Genomic DNA, 27,409 nt, shown 5'->3' with positions numbered 1-27,409 from the left:
AGTTATACAATGGCATTGTGGCCAAAAGGGCCTAAGAAGATATTTCAATATTCTACTTCAGAAGATAATTCTTCAACAAATTTCTGCTCCAGTTAAAGCAAATGCAAGCTCATATAATAGTTAACTTAAATTTTAAGTCCCTAGAGGCAAATACCTTCAATTAACCAAACTATTATTTTATTGCCACAAACTTCCAAAACAGCAAGGGGCCACAATCTTAGTTCATTATTAAACTATTTTACTAACCATTTTTAGAAGCTGTCTAATATTGCAAGAAAAGTATTATTTGGGGGGCAAGAGTTTTGTGTGGATCATACACACCAAGAAATGCTGTTTGCTTTTAATTATTAAAGTGATCTGCCTCCTTTTCAGGAAAGTTCTTATCACTTATTTTCATCAAAATTACAAATAGATAATTTCACTGGTTTTTAAAAAAATAATGTAACATTTTGCAGGGAAGCATTAAACAACGTTTTATAAAATAAAATATACATATTTGCTCTTCGATAGTGATGATGATATACATAGGGTGCCCCATATGATATGCAGAAGGTTCTTGAAGAAGTGACATCAGAGTAAAAATCTTCAATGTGGGCAGTGAAGAGTATAGAGCTGAGGACTCGGATCTTAATTGATAGGAAATCTGATGGCTGTTAATATTCATGATGAATTATAACGTTTTGCCTTTGGGTCTGAATTTTGAACAACAGTCATGTTCAATTAGATTTTTATTGTTTCCTGGATTAGCTGTATTGAGATATCACACCACTGGAATAACTTCCTCTCAGGAAATTCTGCAACTGTGGCATTAGCTTGATAAGCTCTGCATAACAAAGAGTTTGGTTTGAAACATTATTTCCTTTCCAACATTCATATTATAGTGGATCCTTTGCTAAACATATTACTGATTACTTTTTGTGATTTCATATTTTTATACAAAAAAATTAAATAATAAATTAAGGTAACAGTGTTAAACAGGGGTGAGTTGCTGCTGGCATTACTGCTGGATTGCAACCCATGCGCAACATGCGCACGCATGCCAGATGTGTTCTGTGTACACGTGTGCTCTTCAATGTAAATTGTTCTGCGCGCATGCTCAGAACCATTTACAATGAACTGTGTATGCACAGTCACCAAAATGGGCGATGGCCTAGCGGCAGCGGGAAAACCACTTCAGGGGTGTGGCAGGCCTGGGTCGCTGCCGGTTCTGTGATCCAGGCCGGAATTCCACTAACGGTTTGACCAAACCGGGCCAAATCGGCAGCAACCCACTTCTGGTGTTAAAACATTTGTCTGATATAAAATCCCAGTGGGTCTTTCTTCCGAATAAATTTATGAATAGAATTCCATTATATGTTTCTTTATTTTGTCTACTAAGTCGCTATATAGGTCAGTTTTAATTCTACCTGCTGATACTGGAAAATTTTGAATAGGGTTCGCACCTTACATGGTATCTGTCAAGACTCTCCATTTAAATGGGGTAGAGTATCTTCCCCTGAATGTGATTGTGGTGCTCCTCAGCAGACACCGGATCATATTGTGACTAGCTGCCATCTGAGAGCTTATATAGGAGGACAAGTAGACCTTTTTCAATTAACAAATATCAAGCTTAGTTGGAAAAATGGCTTAAATATTAATATATAGAACACCAATTTTATCTTTATGAACCAATGCATTTTAAAATGCAATTTGTAATTTAACATATAATTTCTTGAATTTCTTATACCTTACAAAATTGACCATACATCTCCACATATGAGTATCACACTATTGTGTTCTTTCTGTACAACTTTACTACTGCATTCTATGTCTTTCATGCCACACACACACAAACACACACACACACACACACACACACACATCCAGTGAATGTTAAGATTCAGAAATTATTTTTCAAAAGACAAGGGATATATAATGCTGCTTTCAGTGTCTTAAAGTCATAATCAAAAGGCTGTAGACTTTCTTAGATTTTGTCAAAGGAATTGCCATTACATATGGTGTATATGTGAATATTGAAGGTGCCTGGGCATGCCTGTTAGATTTGTTCCACTTTTGCATTCCCTTTGTGCAATTTCCAGTGTGACTGGAAGAGGTTGTTCTTTCTCAGGCTGATCTTTAGTTTAGTTTGGAATCTTAGGTTATACATAACTCAGTTACAGAAATGTATATGTGGTAAAATATCTGTTTTTAAAAGCTGGTACATGTATCTGCAGAATTATGGCATGTCCTTACTTCACAGATTAAATTTAAGCATTTGCTAACTTTTTTTTATTAACATTGCAGATCAAAAAGAAAAAAGATTTTTATTCTTAGTTGCAAATATGAATTGTGATAATATAGATTAGGCAATCTAATTTGAGTACTAGGCATTATTTACTTTTGATCACGTAAAATTCATACTTCACAGAGTTTGCCAGCTGGCTATTTTCATGAAATAAGAAACAATTATCTCTGGATAATCAGCCACACAGTAAATTGTTTGGCCAACATTTTTATCACTCTAGTTGTGTTCTGTTTTCTAAGCAGAGAAACAAAAATAGTCTCTATAGAAATCTATAATCATTGATGGGATTTTTAGAATAGACACACACACACACACACACACACACACAGAGAGAGAGAGAGAGAGAGAGAGAGAGAGAGAGAGAGAGAGAGAGAGAGAGAGAGAGAGAGATTTCTTTATGTCAAGAGTTAGATATATGTTGCTCGCCAGTTGCTATAGTCCACAATTTCTGCAATCTAAATTCACTAGCCTTGCTGGCTGGGGCTATTGATAACAGAAAATTCAAATTTCTAGATATTCACATTCATGCTTTCTTTTATTTTTGAATATAGAAGAGAGAGTGAAAGGAGGGAAGGAATAACTATACTGCTACAAATTACAGGTAGTCAAATATAGCATTAAACTATAGTAGAATAGCAAAGTATATATAACAATACCTAAGTGCTCATGAGCAAGCCTAATTGTATAAGGTTGTAGGTTCCTATATAATTTAAACATTGTGACAGAGAGAGATAACTTATTTTTGTCTGATAAATTCTTAATATTATGTTACTCTTTATAAACTCTTTAACAAAAGAAGGTAGTGTGATCAGTCATGTGGATATTTTAGAGCAGTCTTTCTCATTTGATATTTATTCATGCACTGAATGTATAGGTGTTATAGTCTATCATAGAATGCCAGGCAGAAGAAGTTGGACAATTCTGATGTTCATATTTGTTGGGTTCATCCCCTATGTTTAGAGCTTGATATGCTATTTTAATTTTGAATGTTGTATTTTCTAGGTGGCTTCAGGTGAATGCAATGAAGACACAGAAGTTTATAATATTACCCTTTGCACAGGCGATGAGCTCACATTAATGGGACAAGCAGAAATCCTATATGCAAAATCTTCAAAGGAAAAGTCACGGCTCAATACCATCTTCAAGAAAATTGGAAAACTCAATTCCATTAGCAAATTGGGCAAAGGCAAAATGCCTTGCTTGATTTGCATGAACCATCGGACCAATGAGAGTATTAGCCTGCCTTTCCAGTGTAAAGGGAGATTTAGCACACGTAGTCCCTTGGAGCTACAAATGCAAGAAGGGGAGCATACCATTCGAAACATCGTGGAAAAGACACGGCTCCCAGTGAATGTGAATGTGCCAAGCCCTCCCCCACGGAATCCTTATGACTTGCATTTTGTCCGTGAAGGACACCGTTACAAGTTTGTTAATATTCAAACCAAGACAGTTGTGGTTTGCTGCGCACTACATAGTAATAAAATTATTCCAATGCACTTTCCCTTGCATTTAGCTCTTCCAAAGTTTACCCTTCCAGAAAGTCTTGTGAAAGGAGAAGCGTGGCATGAAGCCTTTGTGAAGCACTGGTTCAGCCTCTGCCAAGAGCAGTTCGATATTGATGAATATTCTCGTGCTGTGAGAGATGTAAAAGCGGACTGGAATGAAGACTGCAAAAGCCCACAAAAAAGTCGACCCACCAGCCACAACCATGTGCCAAACTCTCTCAGTTATGCTCGGGATGAGTTGACCCAGTCTTTCCACCGTCTCTCTGTATGTGTCTATGGAAACAACCTCCATGGAAATAGCGAGGTGAACCTTCATGATTGCAGAGACTTGTGTAACGAGTGGGCTTTATCTTCTCATGATGCTTTGCAAGATTCTAGGGATGGGAGCTGTAACTACCTTTTTCCTGAAATTAGTGAAGAAACAGTCTGTTTACCTCCTAAACTGGAACTTCCATATGAAGAACTATGGTTGGACAAAGGGGGTGGGAAAGTGAATGATCAGCCTCTTACTCGCTCACAGAGCGAAAAGAACAAATGTGACAACTACAGGAGTTCTTTCCGGTCCAGGGGTGGTACATCTTCTCTGCCAGCACCAGGATCTTTAGTAGCAACAGCAAAATCCTCAGATGTTTCCCTACCTCCACCACCTGTGCCTCCTAAATCAGAAGCAGTAAGTTCCTAGCGTTTTGCTTAATTCCCAAGAAGGGTGAAGTTCCTACCATATATATGGAACATTTATTTTTCATAAGGGGGTGAATTAATCTGGATAGGATTGCGCCCAGTTGGCCTCTCTTAATCCGTCAATCTTGTCATTCCCCATGGTTTATGGAGGAACGGAGAGAGAAGAAGCGGATCAAGAGACGCTGGCAGAAGACAAATGAACTCGACCAAACATGGCTAAGAGCTGCTATTTGAGCCTACTTTGTGCAGCGAAGTAGAAATAAGTTTCAGCACAAATTTCATCTGCATATAATTGTCCAGCGGCCCTCAGAATATGATTTCTGAAAAAGAATGTAAGTTTTAGGTAGATCCACAGGGATGAAGGCATATTTATAATACTAGGTTTTAGTATAATTTTGACTTAAAAAAATAACACTGGGATTTTAAATTAGGTCCTAGAAGCAGGAGTGGAGCCAATGGCAGGTGTCAAAACTTCAGTGTAATATGTCAAATCGTAATAGTCTAACCATTATTCTGTGGGTCAATTGCAGCTTTAGAACTCTTTTAAAGATAGTCCTATGTAGAGCAGGGGTTGCAGCTGTCTAAACTGGATTTCATCTGTTTCATCAGCCAGGAAGTTTCTGTTCTAGAATCAGGCCTGAGATCCATCTGAAATGTATCTAGATATTTCATTTTTCCATCTGAAGGACCTAAATCAATTACTGTATGCTTCTAAACACTTTCTGAATTACTTCCTTTTCTTATGAGAGAAAACCTTGAAATGTCTTCGAAGGTAAAATTTCACAATTAATTTTAAAGAGGGGAGAGCAGGTTGTATTTTGTTCAAATCTCTCCCTCAAGAGTTGTAAATAGTTCGTTAATTTAAGCAACATGCTAATGATAATAGCATTTGTACTAGCATTTTTAACCAGTCCTCTTTCAGCAGCTACCATCTGCCCTCTGCTGGTGATACATAAGTAAAATGTAAAGTCTTCATTTTTTAAAAGACAATTCTGGATCTGCTTAAAAAAAGAATAGAATAGAATAGAAGGACAAAATCTTTCACATTTTCAGTACAAACATCATCATCTGGGTAACTTGGATTTGTTGAGGATGCAAATTACAGTCCATCAAAATCTGGGGGGACAATTAATTTATTAACACCCTGCATCATAGATTCAAGGTAAAAGGTAAAGGTTCCTGACTCTAGTGGGTGGTGCTCATCTCCATTACAAAGCCGAAGAGTCAGCGCTGTCCGAAGACGTCTCCATGGTCATGTGGCCAGCATGACTAAATGCCAAAGGCGCATGGAACACTGTTACCTTCCCACCAAAGGTGGTCCCTATTTTTACTACTTGCATTTTTACATGCTTTCGAACTGCTAGGTTGGCAGAACTGGGACAAGTAACAGGAGCTCACTCCATTACGCAGCGCTAGGGATTTGAACCACCGAACTGCCAACCTTTCTGATCAACAAGCTCAGCATCTTAACCACTGAGCCACCTCCCATAGATTCAAAGACCATGCTAATTAAAGAAGTGCAGTACAGGAACACTCAATTGTGTCCTCCAAAAGAAGAATTGGCTCTTGAAGGCCAGAATCAACAGCTAAGGGCTGCTGTTGATACTGCCGTTTCCTCTCTGCCTGATGGGAGGGTTGGCCATGAAGGATTTTCTTTTCTTCTTTGTTCCATAACCTGGAATTCAGATCAGTTTCCCCTAATTTAGCAGTGTTATCAACCTAGTTTCTCAATTTCTGCAAAGGTTACTGATCTGGTATGACCTTTACCCCCTAGGTGATGTTTCATAAGAGCCTAAAGACCTGGCTCTGCCAGATGGCTTGGGGACCCACTGGAGGAGCTACATAGTGGAGGTGGCTGACCTCATGTATCCATGATTTTATCTATTGATATTTTTATCTGCTGTGTTTTTTACAATGGATGATTTTAATGTTTTTTTTTAATGTTTGCATATTGAAAACCACCCAGAGTCGTTGGATATGAAATGGGCTGTAAATTAATTTTATAAATTAATGAATGTGGTGTCTTAAATTGAGCTACAAGTTCTCATATTCCACTTTTGCTTTAGAAACTCTAAGGGTCCTTAGATAAATAATGATTTATTTATCCTTGTTTCATCCCTATTAATATTATTAGTTTTCAGGATAATTAATTACCTGCATGATGTGCTACATCACAATTGTGCATAATTTCAGGTCAGAGAGGAATGTAGACTCCTGAATGCTCCTCCTGTCCCACCACGCAACTCAAAGCCAACATCTACTAGCCCTTCTATTCCTCCACGGATGACCAAACCTGTGCGGCAGCAAACTCGTTCTCCTAGTCCAACACTTTCATACTATTCATCAGGACTGCACAATATGTAAGTACTGGGTGCTTTCTTTTCAAAGTCTTATTTTTATACTATTGGTATATGGTTCAAGTGCTGGGCTTGTATTTCTCATTTTATCCTAAAGAAAAAAATAACGATGGATTACTATTGCCAATTTTTACTTGTAGCAGCCAGAAAATAGATTGGAAGCTATTTCTAGATCTTTGGGTGATTTATAATAAGGCAGCAAGATCAACAGTCAAAATACCAAAGATGAATTTTTTTTGTAATGATGACAACTAAGCAATGAGGAGCCAGACATCGGTGCTTGTGTAACAGAGCAAGATTCGTAGGGTGAAACCTGTTCAACTTGTTTTGATTCATTAAAGTACGATCGTATTAAACGAAGGACAAATTTGAGATTTGTACTGATTAGTTCACATATTAGTGGGTATTTTATGGCAATAAATATCAAGAAAAATGCAAGAGCATAGTGATGGAAACCATATATTTTGTGAACTCCATTCTTAGTATTGGCACTGATGAGAATCACAGGCAGCAGCATGGAGAAAAGACTTCTAATTAAGATCTTGGAGAGCTACCTCTACTCAGAACAAGCAAGATTGAATTGCATAGTTTGACAGTGTAAGTCAAAATCCTTTTTCCACTAGAGCTATCTACAAATAATTCTTGACATAGAACTGTAATGGACTCTCTCGTCATTATGGTCATATGTCATATAACAACCCTAAAATGGGTCAGACACATGATCAACCCGATTTTTATGATCTTTTTTGCTGTAGTCTACTCTCAACAGTCATCGCCAAACTAAAATCTTCCAAACATTTTGGACTACAAGCCACATACTGGTAGTCCTCGGTTAATAACGGTAGCTAGTTCCAGAACTCTATAAACAATACAGTTGTAAAGCATGACAGCATGTGATTCGGCTGACGTATAATGGCAGTTCCAACAGTTGTAACTGCATCTGTTAAGTGAGTCCCAAGTGATTGCTAAGTGTAATGTTATGTGTGGAGAGGGTTTCCTCTTTTAAATTCTTGCGAGTGCTTATTAGTCAAGAGCTCACCTGGAAAAACAACACGTCTCTGGTGATTGGAAAGGCCCAACAGAGACATCATTTCCTTAGAGTCCTGCGAAAAAAATCAGGTGGAACAACGGCTGATGACTTTTTTCTATTGGTCCACCATAGAAAGTGTCCTCACATACTGCATTACAGTATGGTATGCTGGCTTAACTGCTGTGGACAGGAAGGCCCTACAGAGAGTGATCAATTCGGCACAAGAAACCATTGGTTGCCCTCTGATACCACTGGATGACATCGCCAGATCTCGCTGCTTTAGCAGAGTAAGGAAGATACTCAGAGATGATTCACACCCTGGTCAGTGTCTCTTCGCACTTCTACCATCGGGCAGAAGACATCAAAGTATAGCCAGCTGAACAAAGAGGTTTAAAGTTTCTATCCTTGGGCTGTCAAGACTTTTAAATACAACCACAATTGCTCCATTCACATGGTAGTTTTTTTTCTTTTTCTTTCTTTTTTTCGTTTCTGCTATAATTTTGCACCATTGAGGTTAAAACCAATTTTGTTGTATTTAAGTACAATGACAATAAAGATTATACTATACTATGTGGTTTCCATTTATGACCTCCAGCTGGCTTCCACATTGACTTTGCTTATCCGAAACCAGCAGTGAAAGTTGCTAATGGTGATCATGTGACTACAGGATGCTATAACTGTCATAATTACAAGTTGGTGCCAATAGCCCAAATTGTGATCATGTGGTTACAGGGCTGTTGCGATTGGCTGCAACTTCAAGGACTGGTTCTAATTCTCATTGTAATTTTGAACAGTTTTTGAACAATATATTTTTAACCATGGACTACCTATATCAGTGTTGGCGAACCTTTTCAGCACCGAGTGCTGAAACAGGAGCATGCACGTGCATGCACATGTGCCGGAAACTGGAAGAACAGCTGCATGGGGCTGCATGTGCACCCACCACCTGGTTTTCTGGTTTCCAGCCCTCCCACATGTGAAAACCAACTGGCTGGCACGTCGGAACCCGGAAGAGCAACGGGCGACAGCTCTGCGTGCCACTTCCAGCACACATGCCATAGGTTCACTATTATGGACCAATATTGTTCAGTCTAGATTGTCTTTCTGGATGTGATTGGAAAGGCTACTTTAGATCCTTATATCTATTATGTTAAATGTTGGAGATTTTTAAATATACTCCTTTTAAAATAATTAGATTCTGGTTTTCATTCCTGAAGTTCAAAAAATGTAATTGATTGCTCTATTTCCCCCGGTAAAGAGAGGCTAATTTTTAATCTTTTTCCTTGTTTATTTTATTGTTATTATTTGCTTTTGCTTTGTTTAAATTTACTTTTTATTTCTTCATTTTTTATTTTTGTGAGCCACCTAAAGTAGCCCCATGGTGAGATGTATAAAATAAATAAATAAATAAATAAATAAATAAATAATAATAATAATATGTGAATGCAGCAAAATCACAACTGGCCGCTGTGATACAATTGTATAATAATAACAATAATAATAATAATAATATGTGAATGCAGCAAAATCGCACAAACTGATTACAAAGCTAGACAGGACCAAGTTGCTAAATTAATCCACTGGTCATTATGTAAAAAATATGATTAACCTGTATCCAGAAAGTTATGGGAACATAAAGTGGAAAAAGTTATCGAAAATAAGAAGGTGAAGATCTTGTGGGATTTTCGAATACAAAAGGATCGTCATTTTGAGCACAACACTCCAGATATCATGGTTGTAGAGGGCCGAAGTGTACAGTTGATTGATATCGCTGTTCCTGAGATGCCAGAGTTGAAGAAAAAGAACTAGAAAAAATAATGAAATATCGCGATCTGGCCATCAAAACTACATGGCTATGGAGGAAGCATGTAACAGTGATACCCATTGTCATCAGGGCACGGCACCATGTCCAAGAATTTTACAAAATACATCAACAAATTGCAGCTTCCTGCAATAACACCAGCGGAACTACAAAAAACTGCGCTACTCGGAACATCTTATATTTTAAGAAGGTACTTGGTTGATACCTAGGACACTGGAAGCAAACCGTATCAACCATTAGCACCAGTCACTGATATTTGTAATGCATTTTGAATATTCAGTTAGCTGAGTTTCATGTTTAATCAATAAAGTATGTAATAATAATAAAAAATAAGAGTGGGACTTCAGAATTCAGACTGACAGGCACTTGGCCTACAACACACCTGACATAACAATAGTTGAAAAGAAAAAAGTATGGTTCGTTGACATTGCAATACGTGGTGATGCATGAATTGAAGATAAACAGCAAGAAAAAAATCTTGCAAATTGAAGTTGAGCGACTGTGGAAAAAGAAATCGTGTGTTGTCCCGATTGTAATTGGAGCCCTTGGAGCAATACCTAAAGGGCTACCTCGCTATTTGAAAATTCTAAATTTACCTGACTTGAACATTCTGATTCTACAAAAAACTACCCTACTTGGAACAACTTATATCCTCCGACGTTACCTTAACCGCAGTGACGTGCGGTGAGGTTTATGACTGGTGAGGCAAAAGCCGCCCTATGGACACAGCGCCGGGGTGTTCGGACCTTCACTTTCTGACTGCTTCTCGCCGCTGCCGTGCTCTGCCGCCTCACCCCCTACCTCCTCCGACGAACAATCCCGCTTTCTTCAGCTCGGATGGAACCAGGACACCTAAGCTGCTGGCCGCAGCAGGGGCCACCTGAGCAGCCATGATCCCCCCAGCCAGCCAGCCCACCCACCACCCACCCGACCTACTCCCCTCCTGGCCGGCTGGCTGGCCAACCAGCACAAGGCCTCACTGCTCTTCTCCTCCTCCGCCTCCCCGCTCAAGCGGCAGCAGGCTCCGTGGGACAACGGGGTCTCATTCCTCCCCCGGCGCGGCGAGCTCCAGTGGGCTGGATGCAGGTGTGAGGGGCCTGGCCCTGCGGTGCCTCCTCGCTCAGTTGCAGCCGGCGAAGAAAGGGGAGAGGAGGAGGAAAGGGGGAGGGGAGCAGGACAGGGCTCCTGGTGGGGGGATAGGAGAAAGGGAAGGGGGGCACAGCAGGCAAAAGAAAGAAGGTGCCAGCCCGCCAGCAGAAGCAGGTAAAAGACCCGCTTCTGCTGGTGGGCTGCTCCTCTCGTCTCAAACAAGGCTGCCCCTCCCTTCTCAAACAAGCTGCCCTCCCTGCCTCTCCCCCTTCCCTCTCTTCTCAAACAAACTCTCTCTCAAATTGAGAGAGTTTGTTTAAGTGAAGTGAAGAAACAAACACACACGCGCACACACACACACACACACACACAAATTACTTACAATAAAAAAATTACTTATAAATTACATTAATTTTGAACTCCTCCCCCTCCCTCCTCCCCACATACCTTTTCTAGCTGTTTCACAATCACAGAGAATTTCAACTCTGCTCTTGCCTGCCATGATGAAAATGTAAAAATGTAAAAGGAAAAAGGCAAGAGCTGCTGAGGTCAGGCTGGATTAGCTGCTGCCAGAGTCCCCAATGGATGACTCTGCTTAACTGTTTAAAAAAGCCTCTAAAAAAGTGCCCTCTACAGGAGGAGGTGAGAGAACCACGTTCCTCATCTACATAAGGAATTTTTCGGCTTTTAACCCTTGCTTAACTCTGCTCGAGTGATCATAAAGATAGACTAAATGAGACACGTGGTTCTCCTGCCTCCTCCTGTAGAGGGCACTTTTTTTAGAAGCTTTTTTAAACAGTTAAGCACTAAACAGAGTCATCCACTGTACTCTGGCAGCAACTACCTCAGCCTTTTTCCTTTTACATTTTTCTTTTCTTTTCATGATGACAGTAGTGTGGCCCTGCCTCCCCTGACTGCACATCCCTGCTTAACCGTTCCTAGGTCCTTGGTTAAGACTCGAGCTGTTGAGCTACCAACCAGCCCCAAAGGCTTTGAATCTCACCAAAGATTAACATAATAATAATAATAATAATAATAATAATAATAATAATAATAATGCCAAACTAACTAACTACCACACCATGACCACATTGCTAAGATCATTCACTGGAAATTGTGCCAAAAGTTTGGATTTGAGTACAGCAAAAACCACTGGGAACATTAGGTTCAGAAGGTTTTAGAGAATGAGAAAGTCAAGATCTTGTGAGACTTCAGAATTCAGACTGACAGGCACTTGACCCACAACACACCTGACAAAGCAATAGTTGAAAAGAAAAAAGTATGGTTCAACTTATCCTATTTTTACAGAGGAATTAAAGAAAAACAGTATACATGTGAGATTGCATTACATTAGAATCTAACACATCGTATCTAACCTCGTATCTAACCTCCCTCCCCCCACCCTCCCCCAACACCCCACCTCCCTCCCCCCCAACTTCCCAGAGCCCGTACACGGTATAGATTTTTAACAAACACAGTCTAAAATATATTGAGAAAAAAAGAAATAAAAAAAGGATTAATAACATCTCTACATTGATCTTAGCTTCTTCTTACTACGCTAACTTTGAACAGTTTAAATCATTCCTGATCTTAAACATAGGCTATCTGGAATTTTAGTCCCATATTTGTTTTGTATATAGTCAATCCATTTTTCTCAGTCTCGTTTAAATCTTTCATTTGAATGATCTTTAAGATATGCCGATATTTTAGCCATCTCGGTAAAGTTTGTAACTTTCAATGTCCATTCTTGAGTTGTAGGCAAGTCTTCCTTCTTCCAGTATTGCGCCACCAACAGTCTTGCTGCCATTATTAAGTGCAGAATCAAGTTAGTCTCTACCACTGTAAAGTCAGTACTTATACCTAGTAAAAATAACTGAGGAGTAAACTTTATCCTTCTTTTAAAGATATTTTGCATAATCCACCATATTTTTATCCAAAATGCCTTAACCTTTTGGCAGGTTCACCATATATGAAAATATGTAGCATCGAGAGAACCACATCTCCAGCATTTAGGCTGTAAATTCGGATACATAGAAGCCAGCTTTTTAGGATCTAAATGCCATCTATAGAACATCTTATATAAATTTTCTCTCAAGTTTTGAGCTTGTGTAAATTTCACATTTCTTACCCAGATTCTTTTCCATGTATCCAACGTTATTGGTTCTTCAATATTTTGAGCCCACTTTATCATGCAATCTTTAACTAATTCTGTTTCCGAATCCATCTGTATTAATACATTATATATCCTCTTTATATGCATTAAGCTTTGATTTCTTATTTGTTTATACAGATTATCCTCAACATGGATAAAACCAATTTTTTGATCTATTTTCCACCTGGCCTGTAATTGCCCATACTGGAACCATGTTTGAACTACCTTCTCCTCTTTTAATACCTCTAAAGATTTTAGTTGTAGTACACCCCCCCTTTCCAAAATGAGAAGCTGTCTGTAGGTAATTCTATCCTGTTTTTGTGCTATATTCATATTTTCAATTGCGTGTCTAGGAATTGCCCACGTGGGTATCTTGTCATTTAATTTATATTGGTATTTTTTCCAGACCCACAGTAAAGCATTTCTTAAAATATGACTTTTAAAATTCTTGTCCAATTTTTTGTTGAATAACAGGTAAGCATGCCAACCATATACCAGATCGTGTCCCTCAATATTCAATATTCTATCATTAGTTAAATGGGTCCAATCACTAATTACAGATAGCGCCACTGCATCATAATAGTTTTAGGTTAGGTAACTTCAAGCCTCCTCTCTCGCGTACATCTTGCATAATTTTCATCTTTACCCTCGGCTTCTTTCCTGCCCATACAAATTTGTTGATACCAATTTGTTCTGCCATTCTAAAAGATTTGCATCTTTTTTAAGTATAGGTAACATTTGGAAAAGAAATAAAAATTTTGGTAAGATGTTCATTTTCACTGCCGCTATCCTACCCAGCAAAGATAAGTGCAATTTCTCCCATCTTTTCATCTCTATCTGTATACTATGCCAAAGTGGTTCATAATTGTGCTTATATAATTTCCCATTTGAGGTTAAAATATTAACTCCAAGATATTTGACTTTTTTGACTACCTCACATCCTAGTATCCCTCTTAGTTCTTCCTTTTGTTTAGTATTCATATTTATAGCTAATATTTTTGTTTTTCCTAAATTTATTTTAAAACCAGACACTTGACCATACTGATTAATCGTATTCATTAAAATCATACTGGATTCCTGCGGTTGTTCCAATATTATGACCAAATCATCCCCAAAAGCGCGCACTCTGTATTCTTGCTGCCTAATCTTGATCCCTTTTAGACCATCCAAGCCCCGTATTTTATTCAACAATACTTCCAAAGTTATAATAAACAATAGCGGGGACAAAGGACAGCCCTGTCTTGTACCTTTTCCAATTTGAAAGGAGTCTGTTAAACTTCATTGACTATAATTTGTGCTGTTTGCTGTTGATATATTGCTTTAATTGACTGTAAAAAATTATCTCCTATCTGCATTTTTTGCAGTATCTTCAACAGAAATTGCCAATTAACTCGATCAAAGGCCTTCTCAGCATCCAGGAATATGAACGCAGCAGGGATCTGGTTGTTCTTTCCCAAATATTCTAATGCATTAATAATTAATCTGACATTACTTTTCATCTGTCCCCTGTATAAAACCTGTTTGGTCAGTGTGTATCAACTGTTGAATAACCAGCATTAACCTATTTGCTAGTATTTTAGTAAAAATTTTATAATCTACATTAAGTAATGAAATAGGTCTATAATTTTTTGGTTGAGTAGTATCTTGATCTTCTTTGAGTATCAAAGATATAAACCTGTCTTCCAAGATGGAGGCACCTTACCTTCCGTTTGAATCTTATTAAATAATTCTCTAAGAGGTTCTACCATTTCTAACTGTAAATTTTTATAGTAAACCGCTGTCAAACCATCTGTACCTGGTGCTTTCCCTAGCTTTAATTGCTTAATTATCTGCAAAATTTCCCCCGAGGTTATTGGTTGGTTCAATTTTTGCCTGTGTTCTTCTCTAACTGAGGGTATTTTCTCTTTATCTAAATATTTGTCTATATCTAAACCATTAATTTTATCCCCTTTATACAATTCTGTAAAAAATTTCCGAAATGCCTTTTGAATCTCCTCCTGTTGAAACACCTCCTTCCCTCTGTAAGTCAGTTTAGATATATTTCGAGTTTTCCTTTTTTTCCTAATCTGATAGGCTAACCATCTGCCAGGTTTGTTTGTGTTACAAAAAGTATTGTGTTTTGCTGTGCATTTTCATACAGTCACATATGTTGTATGGCCCCGGTTATGCACAGTATATATGTGACTGTATGAAAATGAAAAATGGAAAATAAAAACATTTTATACTTGAAAAAAAAACGTATTGTGTTTTGCGTATAATAAACTAGTGGCTACCTGGTCAGAGATCAACATGTCAAATTGAGATTTTAATATGGTGATTGCTTCCTTAACCTTTGTATTGCCTGGATTCATTGTTAACTCCAACTCTTTCCTCTTAATTTCCTCTTCCAATTCTGTTCGTTTTAGCCCTTGTCTATATCTATGTTTTATTTATATTCATCAGCACTCCTCTCATATACGCTTTGCTTGCATCCCATACGAATTCCATAGGTGTACCCTTATTCATATTCAAAACAAAGTATTCAGATAACATTTTTTTACAATCATTAATATACTTTTCATATCTAAATAAGTTTTCATTCAATCTCCAAGACCTTCTTGCCTGCACTGCCCTTCCCAATTCCATCCAAACTGGGTTATGATCCGAAAGGACCCTAGCCGCAATCTTTGTCTTCTTCACCCTAGAAAGCAAATCATTAGTGATTAGTATAAAATCAATCCTTGAAAGGGATTGATGTCTATCAGAAAAGAAAGTGAAATCATATTCCTCTGCGTTTCTTTCTCGCCAAATATCTCAATTCAAAGTCGTCCATCATGTCAAAAAAGGTTTGGGTAGCTTTGCTCGCATCTTAGTATTTGGGCGAGAAGTCTTCTTATCTCTTTTAGTGTCTATCACACCATTCCAATCACCCAATAGTATACAAGACCTATAGTTCCACTGTACTAATTTAACATGAAGATTTCTATAGAATCCGTCTGTTGATTAGGAGCATAAATTCCCAAAAGTAATGTCTTTTTCCCTTCTAAGATTAGATCTAACGCGATATATCTTCCAAAGGGATCTGCTTCAATTAATTCAGCTTTGATGTCTTTTCTTAAGTATACAACTATACCATTTTTATTTTCCATAGCAGAAGCTACAAAATGTTGACCAAATTTTGGATTAATCAAATATTTTTGATCAGTTGATTTGATATGAGTTTCTTGCAAACAAATTATATCATTCTTAAACTGTTTAAGATAGTGAAATATTTTCTTTCTCTTCTGTGGAGAATTCAGTCCATTGACATTCCATGTTAGAATCTTAGTTGTCATCTTTGGTTACCTAAAGCTTTTTTAGAGCCTCCTGCATGGCCTGTTTAACTTTTGGCCTAGCTCCTCCCACGGCTTCTGAGCTTGTTGCTGTAACTCCTTGATCGATAGCCGGTGATTGTTGAAGTTGTTGCCTTTTAGCTTGTTTTTCCATTCGTCTGGTAGTAATACGGCTAGGTTTTTGTTCCATAACTCCTTGCCCTTCTAGGGAGGGGAGATGGTACATCTTGTCTGGTAGTTGTGTGGTTTGCTGTCTGTCTTGTCCTTCGTGTGGTCTTTCTCTGGATCCAGATGGTGCAGGGTATCCTGCCTTCAAAATATTGTGATAAAAATCTCGAGCTTTCCATACGGAGTTGAGACGATATCTTTGCCTGTCAAATGTAAATATAATACCAAATGGTGCATCCCATCTGTACTGTATCTGACGGTTTCTGAGTTCATCACTAAAAAAGCATAGTCTCTCCTGGCTCTTAGCATTTGAGGTGGTATTTCTTTCAAACAGTCAAATCCTGGCCCCAATTTGGAGCTTAGTGTTATAGGACTCTTGTAATATCATGTTTCTGAGCTCTCTTGTAGTGAAATATATAACTACGTCTCGGGGAAGTTGCTTCTGTTTTGCCACCCAAGAATTGACGCAATAAGCTTTATCGATCTGCCAGTCAAAGTTGGATCCCGGTCTTCCCACCAGACAATCAAAAGCTTCTGAAAGAATCTGTTTCAAGTTCTCCTGTTTATCCTCACGCAACCCCCCTTACTCTTAATGCCAGCTCCATCTGCCTGTACTGTATCATAATAATTTGTTTTTCAGCGTTTTCAACTTTTTGTTGCACCACCTCAGTTTTGAATGTCAAATTAGCATTAGCTTTGTTAAGATCCTCTAGACTGTCTTCAATTCCAGAAACATGTTCTGTCAGTACAGTTACAAGTCCCAGCATATCATCTTTCATTTTAGCAATCCTAGTATCAATCTTATCATACAAGTCCGCCTTAAGTTCTTTTATCTCCTCTTTTATCTCCTTTTTAAAATCTCTAAAAGTTTCCAAAAAAAGTTCTTTCGTTAGCAAATCTCAAGTAGGGGGCATAGAGGTTGGAGGCTGCGACTTTGTGCCAGATATTGGGGATGTACTTCTAGGAGGGGGTTTCAGTCCAGAACCTAGTTTTGAGGCCATTCCAAGTCTTATCTTCAAGCAATTAATCAAACTCTACTGGCCCGCTATGCAGCTACGAAAAGAGGTATTAAATCACCCCTTTATTAGCTCCGTAGGAGTTTTCAGAAGGTTTCAGAAAAAAAGCATTGTAACAAAACAGCTCAGCATATTCAACGTCATTTTAGACTTCTCTATATTAGAAATATATATTAGTAAAGTTGATAAAAAAAAAGTCTTGTAGAATCTTGTAGAAGTGAGACTAATTAATAAAAATCTGCTGGCCGGCTGTAAGGCAGAGTAATGAATCACTCCCTTCCTTTGAAGTTTTATAGCTGTTCTTTGCACAAAGATTAAGAAGGTGAGCGTTGTTACGGAGAAATTCACAGTCGCCATTTTAAAGGCTTTTTTGAATAGCCAAATTAATGAAGGAAGATCTTGTAAAAAATGAAGCTAGGATTTAAATAAGCAAATGAAGTTCTCAGATACGGGCTCTGCTTGTGTTAAAATCAGATAGTTCAAATGTTGTTCTAAGTGGGAGGATCTTACTTTGGGCTGCAAAAGCAGCTGTAGATTCCGGCGCAGAGATGATTCTGCCTCGGCTGGCCCCCCCTCTCTTCGCAGACAAAAGCTGCAAAGATCAAAAAGGCACTTTGCCAGCTGGATCTCTCTCCTTCCCTTCTGCCTGAAGGATAAGGTACCTGTCAGATGTCTAGACAGATAACGTGACCAGGAACTCGGGAGCAGCTCTATTAAGCTGCTACCATCAGCAAGGTCCCGCCCAGGAAGCCCCAAAGTATGGTTCATTGACATTGCAATACCTGGAGATGCATGAATTGAAGATAAACAGCAAGAAAAAAATCACAAAGTACAGGGACTTGCAAATTGAAGTTGAGCGACTGTGGAAAAAGAAATCGTGTGTTGTCCCGATTGTAATTGGAGCCCTTGGAGCAATACCTAAAGGGCTACCTCGCTATTTCTGATTCTACAAAAAACCACCCTACTTGGAACAGCTTATATCCTCCGATGTTACCTTAACAGTTCCTAGGCCCTTGGTTAGGACTCGAGCTGTTGAGCTACCAACCAGCCCCAAAGGTTGTGAATCTCACCAAAGATTAACCACATAATAATGCCAAATCTAGTCTGAACATCTGTCTGACTGTGCAAAAAAACCATAATCATAATACGTAGTGCCATGGACCTTAACAGTTTTATTGGCATGTGGAACTGTAATGTAAGCTATCTATGCAAATATAGACTTTCACTTACATAGAAATAGATGCAATTATAACTCCAGAGGGTATAGTTAGTAGATTGCAAAAACTATGCACTTCTAGTGGATTTGAGTATGGATGACAATTACATTTTCTATAAAATGGATTGCATATTTGATATAAATATTTGCCCACTGTATTCAACCTTACTAATTAAAGGGAAATACTTGCCAGAAAAGTTGGCGACTTTGCTGGGAAAACTTGTTAAATTTGTCACGTCTGGGAAAATGTCTATATAATGGAAGCACTGTTTTCCATTAGTCCTGTGCTATTTTGTATATAAAATAACAGAATTGTAAAAGTGACAACTAACTACAAAAGCTATATACTAATTCTGTCTCTTCTTTTTAATTATTTCAAAGCAGCACCACTAAAGAAGATGCTGAAAACTCTTCCGAGATTACTCCCGTTACATGTTATCCATGTGGTATAGTGAAAAGTGACCTGCAAGAGCTTGACAACAAATTGCCTTTGGGAAGCCCTTCTGCTGATGGTTTGTTCTCTAGACTCTCATGGCCAAATCATTTTTCTGGAGCTGCTGAAGGCCTTTCTAGGAGTGAGTTTCTGTTGGATCCAAGCAGAAGTTACAGCTATCCAAGGCAGAAGACTCCCAACACACCAAAGAGAAGCTGTCCAGCACCTTTTACATTTGATTTTGACAGAAATGAAGTCTCTGCAGGAGATGTACCACCAGCTACAATTGAGGCAGAATGCACCATGCCCAGTTGCCCAAAGTCAGCAAGTTACTCACTTGAATATACCGATGAAAATGTTTGGCAATAAGTGGCACCTTGCAGTCACTTTCTTGCCCTGCCTTACCCCCTCGTGCACCAAAGATGGTGGAGGAGAAACCAGGGCTTGACTTCTGTCCTGGGTCTCTCAGAATAGATGGTGCTGAGGAAGATCCTCACAGGAGCTCTCCAGACCTTTCTGAAGACGAGTATCTGGATAAAAAAAGCATGCAAGACCTCTTCTCGGTTTCTTATTCTTTCTCGTCACCCCTTCATCTTCAGCTAGCGCCGAGATCTTGTGGTGACGGTTCACCATGGCAGCCACCTGTAGATCTGTCTGGGCTTTCCATTGAGGAAGTATCTAAGTCTCTACGATTTATAGGCTTGTCGGAGGATGTCATAACACTTTTTGTTACTGAAAAAATTGATGGCAACTTGCTTGTCCAGCTCAATGAAGAGATCCTTTCTGAGGATTTTAAACTCAGCAAACTGCAAGTTAAAAAAATATTGCAATTTATTAATGGCTGGAGACCTAAAATGTAGTGCTGACCAGTTCAACAAAATGTAGAAGTATGCTAGAAGCCCTGAAACTAACTCACAATCTACCATTTTTAATTTTTTATTGCACTAAGTCCGTCCTTCCTTCCTTCCTTCCTTCCTTCCTTCCTTCCTTCCTTCCTTCCTTCCTTCCTTCCTTCTGTAAATAATAGAAGAAAAACAGTTATTACTATGCAGATTATTTTGGGCGTTAAGCAAACACTTTTGTACATAATAGAAGGATAAAGGTGTGCCTTTTGCATCCCTGAACATTCAACAGCTGCTAAATAGTGGACATTAAAGGGAATTAATTTGTTCTCATGTAGTGTAGTGATACATATTTATTACTATGGGTTAGCAAAACTGGTGCACAAATCAGTTTATTATTATTATTATTGCATTTCTCTGTAATCTTTTTTCTTCTTGATTTATTTTTATTCTAATAATAATAATTGTTGCCTTCTGTTTTTATCTGTTTAACAGAAAGTGTCAAATATTCCACCTTTGCACCTTGTTCTTGCTGTAGATTCATTTTTATTAAATTCCCAGATTGTAATAAATAATGGATCCGTATTTCAATGCAAAAAAACAACAACCCCAACACAGTCTGGGCAGATTGATTCTTGTACCCAGCAGGTTTTTTTTTTTACATAACATACCATTAATACAAAAAAGAAAGAGGTAAAGATTTTCGATGTCTAGTAGGGGCATGAGATTAAGAATATACTATTTTAAAAATTTGAAAAGTAATAGCTCGGTGTCAACCAAGAGCAGCAAATAATTGCATTTAAAAGTTTTTGCAACCACTTTGCAAACTATTGAAATGTTTACATGTATTCTCAGCAAATATTGATGCCCTAATTTAATTTGGAATAATTGATAAAGATCATTATCTCCATTGTTTATGTATAAAGTGCATTTAAAATTAGAACGGATATTACAGTGAATTTAAGAAGTGAGAAACTGGTAGAGTGATTCAATTATTTCTTCCTGATGATTCATATTCTTCTTTTTTCCTTAATATTCTTAAAAATTCATACAGTTAAGGAAGAAGAAAGCCTGACCTATGAATCTAAATTAAAAGAATCCACATTCCAAAAATAAACCTATCTAATCAAAATGAAACAGAATAATTTTCTTAAAGCATTCTTTTTTGCTTAGGAGAATAATAAATGTTTTATTAAATGATGTATGTATATTATAAATTTCTTGTATATCTGACATGCATTTGTTTAAGGGCTAAACACTTAAACAAATGCATGTCAGTTTTAACTGTAACATACTTTAAAATGAACAAACCTCGAGCTTTTGGGATTTGTTTTTAGAGAAATCTTGAGATCCAGCATTGCTGGAGGATTTAAACTAAATATATTATAATATTGTGCTTCTGAGCACATATTTAGTCCACATTTTTTCTTCTCCAAGTATTCTTTCTCAGGAACCTGTTATGGTAGAGGGCAGAGGAAGTTATTAAGCAATTGGAAACCAGAAACCCTTACCAATCAATGGCAGTTTAACCAAAGATCTACCAGTATATCTCAATCTACTTTCTATTCACACCTATCATGTTCAGCAAAAACGCTAATATCTTTATAAGAGAAAAATGGGTGTAATGTACCACCACTCATTTTTTTGCACATTTAAATATTAAACAGCAAGAATGATTCCTTTAATCATTCCTAAATGATGTACCTTAAGCAAAAAGAACTGTACCCTCTCCCATCTCTTTATAGCCTTGTTGCAATATTTCTGAATGTGATATTTGCATTTGTTTTTCACCCATTATGTATCAGGAAACTATAAGGCTTGTTGGAAACCTGATGGAAGACTCCATGCCATATATGAGAGGAAGAAGCTATGTTTTGGCCATTAGAAGAAAATTGTGACCTCTGATATATTCAAACTCAAACAGTCCTACTTTATCAAACTGGGTAAAGAAAGTGATTTGAAAGTGAATGCCTTTAAAAATAATGGATGTTGGAGCCCATTTGCAGAGAACTTTCTGGAATGAGCAGTCCAACAATGCCATTTGATAGATTTTCAGAAGGGTCTGAATAATTTGGCCATATGCAGACAATCCTAGAATTTTTTTATGATACAATAGCTATTAGAAGTCATGCTTTAGCTCCAAAAGTGTTATGTATATGCCACAAATAAATGTTTTGAAGCTGTTATCCTATTGATTGTGTTACATAATAGGATTGTGCCAAGACAACAGCTTCTAGGATGGGTAGTAGGAAATGACTAACCAGGGGTCTTACACTAGTAGAGGGGTGTCAAACTTTATTTCATTGAGGGCCACATCAGAGTTGTGTTTGACCACAGGGGGGCGGGGTGAACAAGGCCAGCTCATTGTTACTCATGTCGGGGTTGCCTGTGGTGGCCCAAGTGCTCTGCCAGCAAAAACAGGCTCCCGTTCTTGGTTGTGAGGGCCTCCTGCAACCCTCTGCCAGCGAAAACAGAGCTGAGGGCCGCACGCAGCCCTCCCAAGCTCCATTTTCACTGGTGAGACATCATGGGCTGGGCCTTTCGCTGTTTCCAGGGCAGCCCCGGGGGGCAAATCTGGCTCGCAGGCCTTGAGTTTGACACCCCTGCACTTGTACCATAAACTCAGATTGGGTTCTGGTGGTAATAGGACTTGTAAAGGCCTGTGATGAGAAGAAACATGGTGAAAATGAAGGAAATCCAGAACAAGGAGTACTGCAAATTTCTAGATCAAGGTTAGGAGCAGGAGGCAACAAAGACATATAGACAGTTGCAGTAGGGAGAGCCCACCAGGAACTAACCTAATAACTGTGCAATATCCAGGGACAGGAACCGCTAAATGTTCAATAAGTGAATGTCACATGTTCTCACACTTGCTGCTATCAATGGTGGGAAGAGAAAACATATCATCTAGCATAATCCTAACATTCCTGACCACCAACATTGGAACTAGCTCAGGGCCATGAACGAGGAGAGGAGGAAAATTTTAAGGGAAAAACTACAGTATGTAACCCAGTTTGAAATAGCAGGATCTTCATTTTATCAATTCCTACCCTGGTACATTGCTCTTCCTTGCTCCTTTATCTTCCCCTCCAGAGGCTGAATTTGAAGTTTTCATTTTATCTGTCCACTTCACTGATATATTTAATAATACTAGTCAGTTGGAAGTTTAATTATAGTATTCATATGCATGGGGATTCTATGCATGGAATGGTGCTAATTCTTGAAACTCTGTCCATTTATACAAAGACTCTAGTAACTTCTTACTGGATACTATGTCTAGTTTGATGTTTGGAACAATGTGAGACCGTGCACTTGAACAGATTACCATAACTTTCTTGTGCTGCTATGCAAATACTTTGGAGAAGGAAAAATATTCTTGTTGATTTCCTCATAGAATGAATCATTCTGGATATATTTAGATACCATCCAATATCTGCTTTCCTGTGCTTATTGGAAAAACGACTGTGATGAAAGTGATTAGCTGAAAGCACAACATGAAGAGTTTGCTTTAGGCAGAGCTTTGAATATACTTCTTGCTATTGAATCCTACTGCAGAAGATTCAGCAGAGGGAACACTTTATAATATAGTCCTTTAGACCTGAGTATGTAGTGTTATGCCACAGGACTTCAAGTGGATTTCCTTATAGAAGAATGGAACCAGGGGAACTAATGCCAGCTATGTGTCTGCATTGTCATTGATAATTAAATACCTATATTACAATGCATTGTGTTGCAGAGTTTAATGAAATCCCTCAGGATTGTGCATGCAAGCAGTGGCCCTTCAATCTATTCTAGAAATGCATTCTATCTTCCAAGACAGATTTTAGGGATGCTTCAAAAAGAAAACTAAGATCCAGAACTCAGGAATCCACATGGCCACTGTATAACAGCAGAGTGATTCAGATAGCTCCAACATGCTGCTGTCATATTTTGGCGGTTGGAGGCTTCAAGTCAACCTGGCAACTAACTGAACAATTCCCTGCAGTTTTCTTGGGAAGACTTTCAGAAATAGTCTGCCATTGCCTCTTTTTTTTTAGGACTGGGAGAGTGTGACTAGCCCAAAGGCACCCAGCTGGCTAGGGCAGGGCTAGAATTTGTGGGTTCCCAGTAGCCTAGTGCCTTAACTACTATGTTAAACTGGTTCTTATACTGCCACTTAATCGTTACCTAACTTTTTGTAGCTCAGATCTAAATCGGTCCTGATGAAAGATAAATTTGTTTCATGAGATGACATCCATTTGTGCAAAGCCAGATGTACAATCTTAATAATGTTTTCCAGGAAATAAAGTTCTTTGAGTTATAAAATATTATAGTCTTTGAGAAAATAATCACAGTGAAAGTGGGAGATATATTTCTAAGTAAGTATGCATATATTGTAAAACAGAGAAAATATCACACTGCTAGCGATAAAAAAGAAAAACCTCTCAATCTAAAGCTTTCTCCAATTTGGAGAATGTATCCTATTCCATACATTTTGAAATTGGTCACAATGTCTATAAATTTTGGGGTCTGAGGTGTTATAATATCTGGAGGATCCCTGGTAAAGAATGCCTTAAAGAATGTCGATGTACAGTATACTTTTTACATATGTCATAATGCAAGTGATTCAGTAGAATTAGAAAGGGTGAATCAATTCAACGGCTGAAGTAATCCTGAATTAAAATAACAATGTATGATGTTATAGATTCCTATGTGACAGGTCTCACTCCTCAAAACTGCAGTATTATAAAAATCTTATTGTCACTTTCTTCCCATACCCTGTGTAGTATTTCAAACAATTTGTTTAAGGCACAGTGGAGAATAGTGATGAATTGAGTCGTTCCTGAAGGGGCATGGATTCTTCTCCCATGGGATGCATGGTACCTGTTTGAAGACTAATAGGTCGATGATTAGTTTGATTAAAAGATAGCTTAGCATCATCCATTCTGGACCATAAAAATCTTGGGTCTTATCTAAATCATCCCAAAGATTTATTAGAAGTTTGAAATGAGCAAATTTGTAATTTTACAGTTGCTCTATTAAGTTTCGAGCCTCTGCGAATTTAGAGGATATCTAATTATTAAAAATGAGGAACAGCAGCACCTAAAGTCAAAGAATAGGCTAAGCAACATGAATCTAACTTCATGCTGGATAAAACACTGGCAACAGTATTCAGAAACTGTGACCGCATTGTATCTACTTCCTAAAGTAAGATGAATGACGTTCATGCATATCTCCCTACTCGAAGTTATGTTTGGAGCAATTGCAATTTTCACATCAATTTCCAAAACTTATTTTTTTAAATGAAAATTTAGAAATTAATAGTCTAGATTGTAATTTACTTCTCAGTAGAAAGATGACACTAGAAGCATTCATGGCATTTCTCATTGATAAAATGAGGCTGAAAACAAAGTGGGATATAAAAGCCTTGCTAATATCTAGGACAGAGGTTTTTATCTTAATTAGCAATGGGTTTAATTTGTGAATAAAGAAATTGGGTTGGGTATAAAATTTTACTTGCACTGTATCAAAAGAGCTTCTAGATCACATATTACTATTCAGTTTCATGTTTGTAAGAAATGTTTCAGAACAAATCAAAAAATTGACTCAGTAAGAATATTCATTGTTACATTTGTGAAATTTGTGCTGGTCTGTATAATTCCATTAAAATGTTTGGATGAGAAACATTTATTTAAACCAGGAGCAAAGAATTAATGCTCTAACGTATATAAAGACATGTCAGTGTTGTATTGTAAGTATATTTGTTTATTAAAGATACTATTTTCATGATATTTATGCAGTTTGTTCATTTGATGGAGTAGTTACTTTAATTTATTGATTAGGCCATAAGCCATCTCAAAAACCTAGTTCCAAAGACAAATTATTAATAAAATCCTACAAAAACTATCTTATCTATCTATCATCTATCTATCATCTATCTATCATCTATCTATCTATCTATCTATCTATCTACCTACCTACCTACCTACCTACCTACCTACCTACCTACCTACCTATCATCCATCCATCCATCCATCCATCCATCCATCCATCCATCCATCCATCCATCTATCTATCTATCTATCTATCTATCTATCTATCTATCTATCTAAATGGCTCTGTGTGTGTGTGTGTGTGTGTGTGTGTGTGTGTGTGTGTTCCAGTATCACTCTGGAAACAAATACTGTGGAGGTAAGACACGCCCCAACACCCCTCGGAGTGTGTGTTCTGTTATGATAGAGCCTGTGGTGCCTTCAAATGGCTTCTACTGTACAGCGTACTAGAGTTGCCATGGTAACAGCTTCACAGTACTCCACAAGGGAGCTCCCTCTGGTAAGGAGGAAAATCCAACATTAGAAATTATGTTTGGTCCGGACATTTTCCCCCTATAAATAAATAACTGCCCCTGAAGAGTGTTCGAAGACTGCAGCTGGTCCAGAATGCAGCCACGAGAGCGATATTGGGTGTACCTAGATATACCCATGTTACACCTATCCTCCGCGAGCTGCACTGGCTTCCCATTGGTCTCCGGACCCGCTTCAAGGTGCTAGTCGTTACTTTTTAAAGCCCTTCATGGTATTGGACCTGGTTACCTGAGAGACCGCCTCCTGCCATTCACCTCCCAACGACCAATAAGATCGCACAGGTTGGGCCTCCTCCGGGTGCCGTCGACCGGACAATGCCGGCTGGCGGCTCCCCGAGGGAGGGCCTTCTCTGTAGCTGCACCGGCCTCATGGAACGAGCTACCCGCAGAGATCCGGACCCTTACCACTCTCCCGGCCTTCCGTAAAGCGACCAAGACCTGGCTGTTCCGGCAGGCCTGGGGCTGTTGATTAATATCCAGCCCCACTTGATTGAATGGATTATATATTAATTTTAATAACTTTTTTAAGTTTTTATATGTTTTTACTTTTGTTGTGAGCCGCCCAGAGTCCCAAGGGAGTGGGCGGTATACAATCTTGTTAAAGTTAAAGATAACTGGACAAAGCTGGGTTATCAGCTAATTTAAAATAAATTGGAGTAAATAAAATGATTTGATATATAGGTAAGTAAAATAGGATAAAATTATATTTTCCTTGTGAGTACTAGAGAAAATTTCCCTTGCTGCTTTCTGCTGCTTATTTCTATACACACAACTCCTTCCCTTTTGTCTCCCCCATACTCTTTAGAAGTCTATCCTAGGGGTTCACCTTACCCTGGGTTTGTCTGCCTTTTATAAGGCTTTCTCCTTCCTAGGGCATCCCACTTGGAATGGCCTTCCCTTCCTGCTTCTGTGCCATCCTCAATTTTGTCTTAGACTGGGTTCTTGGAGTACCACTCCCTCCCAGCTTCCTCCTTGAATCTTTTATCTGGGCCAAACCTTCAGTAAGTGGGAAATTATTCTAATCACTAGGTTACATAATAAATTACTAATTACTCCTACCACTATTACTGAGGAGACCAATGATGACTTCTTAAGGAGAAATGGATTACTGCCTCCAACTTACATTCCCTCCTGTAAGACGCATTCATTTCCCTGTGCCT

General features: G+C 38.3%; 1 protein-coding gene across 1 annotated transcript in view; it reads left to right on the top strand.

Moving 5' to 3' along the window:
• Nucleotides 1-25,677, top strand: part of GAREM1 (GRB2 associated regulator of MAPK1 subtype 1) — a 116,347-nt gene extending 90,670 nt beyond the window's left edge. The window contains 4 exon segments of the mRNA XM_032222479.1: nucleotides 3,287-4,459; nucleotides 6,664-6,830; nucleotides 19,013-19,413; nucleotides 19,416-25,677. Of these exon segments, the coding sequence (XP_032078370.1) occupies nucleotides 3,287-4,459; nucleotides 6,664-6,830; nucleotides 19,013-19,413; nucleotides 19,416-19,924 (2,250 nt within the window). The 3' untranslated portion in view covers nucleotides 19,925-25,677.
• The last annotated feature ends 1,732 nt before the right edge of the window (nucleotides 25,678-27,409 follow it).

The sequence above is a fragment of the Thamnophis elegans genome, chromosome 8 (assembly GCF_009769535.1).
Source record: "Thamnophis elegans isolate rThaEle1 chromosome 8, rThaEle1.pri, whole genome shotgun sequence".
NCBI lineage: Eukaryota > Metazoa > Chordata > Lepidosauria > Squamata > Colubridae > Thamnophis > Thamnophis elegans.
This window is presented reverse-complemented; position numbering and strand designations above follow the sequence as displayed.